The sequence below is a fragment of the Gossypium raimondii genome, chromosome 6 (genome assembly GCF_025698545.1).
Source record: "Gossypium raimondii isolate GPD5lz chromosome 6, ASM2569854v1, whole genome shotgun sequence".
Lineage (NCBI taxonomy): Eukaryota > Viridiplantae > Streptophyta > Magnoliopsida > Malvales > Malvaceae > Gossypium > Gossypium raimondii.
The window spans coordinates 6,219,457-6,223,468 of record NC_068570.1 but is presented as its reverse complement, the minus strand read 5'-3'; the positions used below and the strand labels follow the sequence as shown (position 1 = coordinate 6,223,468).

General features: G+C 34.7%; 1 protein-coding gene across 1 annotated transcript; it reads left to right on the top strand.

Annotated features, from left to right (window-relative positions):
• The first annotated feature begins 1,108 nt into the window (after positions 1-1,108).
• Positions 1,109-4,012, top strand: LOC105773655 (sugar transport protein 7). The gene is made up of 5 exons (XM_012595723.2): positions 1,109-1,268; positions 1,491-1,860; positions 2,075-2,394; positions 2,581-3,207; positions 3,297-4,012. The coding sequence occupies exons 2-5, from the start codon at positions 1,716-1,718 to the stop codon at positions 3,735-3,737; spliced, it is 1,533 nt and encodes a 510-aa protein (XP_012451177.1). The 5' UTR covers positions 1,109-1,268; positions 1,491-1,715; the 3' UTR covers positions 3,738-4,012.

Sequence of the window (4,012 nt, the reverse complement as noted above, 5' to 3'; positions counted from 1 at the left end):
ATATTGTCTGCTTTTAACCATAAATAATCTTAATAACTTAACTTTGGTCAGAAACAGTCTTTTTCTTTTTAAATTTAAATAAAGTCATTGCCCATAACCCTTTTTTTATTTTTTATTTTTATTCAGCAAGTGTGTGCCTAATTTTTAATTATTTAACGGTGTGAGAAAAGTTGCGTCGAAAACAAAGATCTTCCCACTACCCTAATTTTTAATTATTTAATGGTGTGAGAAAATGAAATGGTAGAAAGTTGCGTCGAAAACAAAGGTTTTCCCTGTGGAAAATTTTTAAAAATAAAATATTTTTATTAAAATTGAGTAATTAAAATGAGTATTGTGATTAAAACAAAAACAAATAAAGGCTAATGGTGGTGTCTAAAATATAAATTTTTATTTTAAATACTCAAAATGAAAAGTATGAAAATTGAGTCGCCAATTATAAAATTTACCCTTCTTATATTTATAAATGATTGACATGTGATAGGAGCCAAAAAAATCGGTTAAAATCGAATTAATTGTTCGAATCAGTTTAATTTGGTTAATTATCATCGGTGACTGAATTTAATTTGGTTGAAGGTCGATTAATGATTTTTAAAATTTCAATTATCGGTTAATTCAATTCAAATTGAGTAATTAAACGAATTAAACGAACATAATAATTAATATTACGTGTTAATTTCAAGACTTATGTAGTGTTTTTAATTATGTTGTGTTTCAAGACATAAAATTTCTGTTAATTTAACTAACTTTCAAGATAAAACATATATTTTGGTTAATTTCAATGTATTTTTTATATGATTTACATTTGTTTTAATCAAAAGATAAAATATATAAATTTCGGTTAACCGAAATATTTTGGTTATTAAAAGATTATACAATTCGATTAATATTAATTTGATTCGGTTGACCGTTTGAACACCCTACTACAATCAAAGTGATAAACTGATATTTTGTTTGAGAGAGAGAGCTAGAAAATTTTCGTAAAATTAATCTCAGTAACGCCATTAATATCTTGTTATATTTAGAATATAAGTTCACCCACTGAACAATTTTATATATATAGAAGTCTCTTACTTATTTTGGCAACCCTTTTAGCATGTTCAATTCAATCCATTATTTGCTAAAATTTGAAGGCTACTTGAAAAAGAAACCACACAAACTTTCTGCTTTAAGAAAGAGATTTTTTGTTAAATTTTCTCTTTCTTTCTCTGGTAAACAGGACGGGTCTTCAACCAATTCATTTCTATTTCAGTTAAAAAAAATCCAGAAAGGTAAATTTTAAATAACCCAGAAATTTATTTATCATGAATTTTGAACCCATTTTTTTGTTTGCAAGGTAAAAGGTGTTGCCTTTTTAACTTATGAAAAATGCATTGTAAAGTGTTGTACTAATTACTTTTTCCTATATCCAATGTTTGCAAAGATTGTGAGAGACTTTTTGTTTTGCCGGCACATGTAGATTAAATAAATGGATTAAAATAATTCCTTGACAGATACTTGAGATGAACACGGTGGAAAATAATTTTCTACCTTTTGGAGATCATGTGGGGGGTTGTTTTCCTTCAGTCAACCACTGTGAAACCAGGCTTTAAAATCTTCAATAAGAGAAGAAACAGTGGTGGTGAACGTTGAAGAGGTTTTTGCCCTTTTGAATTTCATCCGGTTTTTTGCGTGTCCCTAAGAGGAAGAAAAAAGAAAAAGGCAAAAGCTTTTCAACCATGCCTGCTGGGGGTTTAGTTCCAACTGGGGTGGCCAAGGAGAGAGCAGAGCTGTACCAAGGAAGGGTCACCTTGTATGTGGTTATTGCATGCATTGTTGCAGCTGTTGGAGGATCAATTTTTGGATATGACATTGGAATTTCAGGTACTTTCTGTCTTTTTAATCCAAAATTTTGTTCATAGATTAAGAGATTTTGTTTAGATTGTTGGTTTTAGCATTCATTTGAAACACGAGACTGTTCTGTTCAATCTGTTTGCAGAAAGGGTATTTGTATAAGAGTTTTATTCGCAACCAAAAAGGGGTTATGAATTTTTTTGTAACTGATGTTGTTTTGAACCTCATAACAATGGTTCATCAGGTGGAGTGACATCCATGGATGGATTTCTTCGCGAATTTTTCCATTCGGTGTACATAAGCAAGCAGCATGCCCATGAAAACAACTACTGCAAGTATGACAACCAAGGGCTCGCAGCATTCACCTCGTCGTTATACTTTGCCGGTCTAGTTGCATCCTTGGTGGCATCTCCTATAACCAGGAAGTATGGTCGTCGTACAAGTATAATTTGTGGGGGATTCAGCTTCCTTGTTGGAGCAACTGTCAATGCTGCAGCTCAAAATCTGGCAATGCTCCTCTTTGGTCGAATCATGCTCGGTGTTGGGATAGGATTCGGAAACCAGGTAATAACGTTGTTTGATCTTCCTGTAGTGAATAAAATTTCCCCTTCTCCATATCTTTGAAGCATAGGAGTAATTCATTGGCCTCTAATCACAGGCAATGAGCAATGCCTAGTATGTTTTACTTGATCTATGAGATAGTTTGGTAGATATTTCTGAGCCGTGCTTTTTTTCATGCTTATTATGAAGGCTGTTCCATTATATCTGTCAGAAATGGCACCAACTCATCTTCGAGGAGCCCTCAACATGATGTTTCAGTTAGCAACAACGCTCGGAATCTTTACAGCAAACATGGTAAATTATGGAACTCAAAAGCTTGAGCCATGGGGATGGAGGTTGTCTCTGGGCCTAGCAGCAATACCAGCAACGTTAATGACAGTGGGAGGGTGCCTTCTTCCTGAGACACCAAACAGTTTAATCGAAATGGGATCAAAAGAGCGAGGCCGAAAGGTTCTGGAAAGGATTAGAGGAACCGATAAAGTTGATGCTGAATTCGAAGACATGGTAGATGCCAGTGAGTTGGCAAATTCAATCAAGCATCCTTTCAGAAACATCCTTAAGAAAAGGAATAGGCCTCAACTAGTGATGGCAATCTGCATGCCAACATTCCAAATCCTAACAGGCATAAACTCCATCCTGTTTTATGCACCAGTGTTGTTCCAAAGCATGGGATTTGGAGGAAATGCTTCACTCTACTCATCAGCTGTCACAGGAGCGGTTCTTGCAGGATCTACATTCATTTCCATTGCGGCAGTCGATCGATTGGGTCGAAGAGTTTTACTTATCAGCGGCGGAATACAAATGATTATATGTCAGGTGCAATATAATAAACATTCTTTCTCTCAACATATAATAACACATTGAACTTTGCTGAAGCATGTTGCATTGTCTGCCATTGAATACAGGTTATAGTTGCCATAATCTTGGGGGTGAAATTTGGGGACAACCAAGAACTATCAAAAGGGTACTCAATATTGGTTGTGATAGTGATATGTCTATTTGTTTTGGCATTTGGATGGTCATGGGGTCCATTAGGGTGGACTGTACCAAGTGAGATATTCCCACTGGAAATCAGGTCTGCAGGCCAGAGCATTACGGTTGCTGTAAATCTCCTCTTCACATTCATCATTGCTCAGTGTTTTCTAGCCATGCTTTGCCATTTCAAGTTCGGGATCTTCTTGTTCTTTGCATCGTGGATCACGGTAATGACCATCTTCGTTTACTTTTTCTTACCGGAAACCAAGGGAGTTCCAATTGAAGAAATTATATTTCTGTGGAGAAAACATTGGTTCTGGAAGAAGATTATACCTGAATATCCCCAAGTTGATGACAGTCACAATGTTTAGAAAAACTCAAGAAAGAGTTACACGGTACTTGTTTACTATGTTTGTGTTGTATCAGTAATTAGAGTTTTTTATGAGTAGAGTTGGATCGACCCGAATTAGAGAAAATTACATTCAAATAGAGTTGTTCATGAGTCGAGTTGGATTAACTTAAATTAGAGAAAATTACATTAAAAACTTAAACTCGACTCTTGAACAAGTTTAATTGTAATCGTTTTCAACAAGATTGCTTTGGACTTACAGTTAAAATTACAGTTGCTGAATGATGTAAACCCTAA

Bases quoted from the DNA above. Each gene is read 5' to 3' on its own strand.
- LOC105773655 (XM_012595723.2), top strand. From the start codon at position 1,716: ATGCCTGCTGGGGGTTTAGTTCCAACTGGGGTGGCCAAGGAGAGAGCA. The intron at 1,861-2,074 runs GTACTTTCTGTC...ATGGTTCATCAG, and splicing joins ATATGACATTGGAATTTCAG to GTGGAGTGACATCCATGGAT. The intron at 2,395-2,580 runs GTAATAACGTTG...CTTATTATGAAG, and splicing joins GGATAGGATTCGGAAACCAG to GCTGTTCCATTATATCTGTC.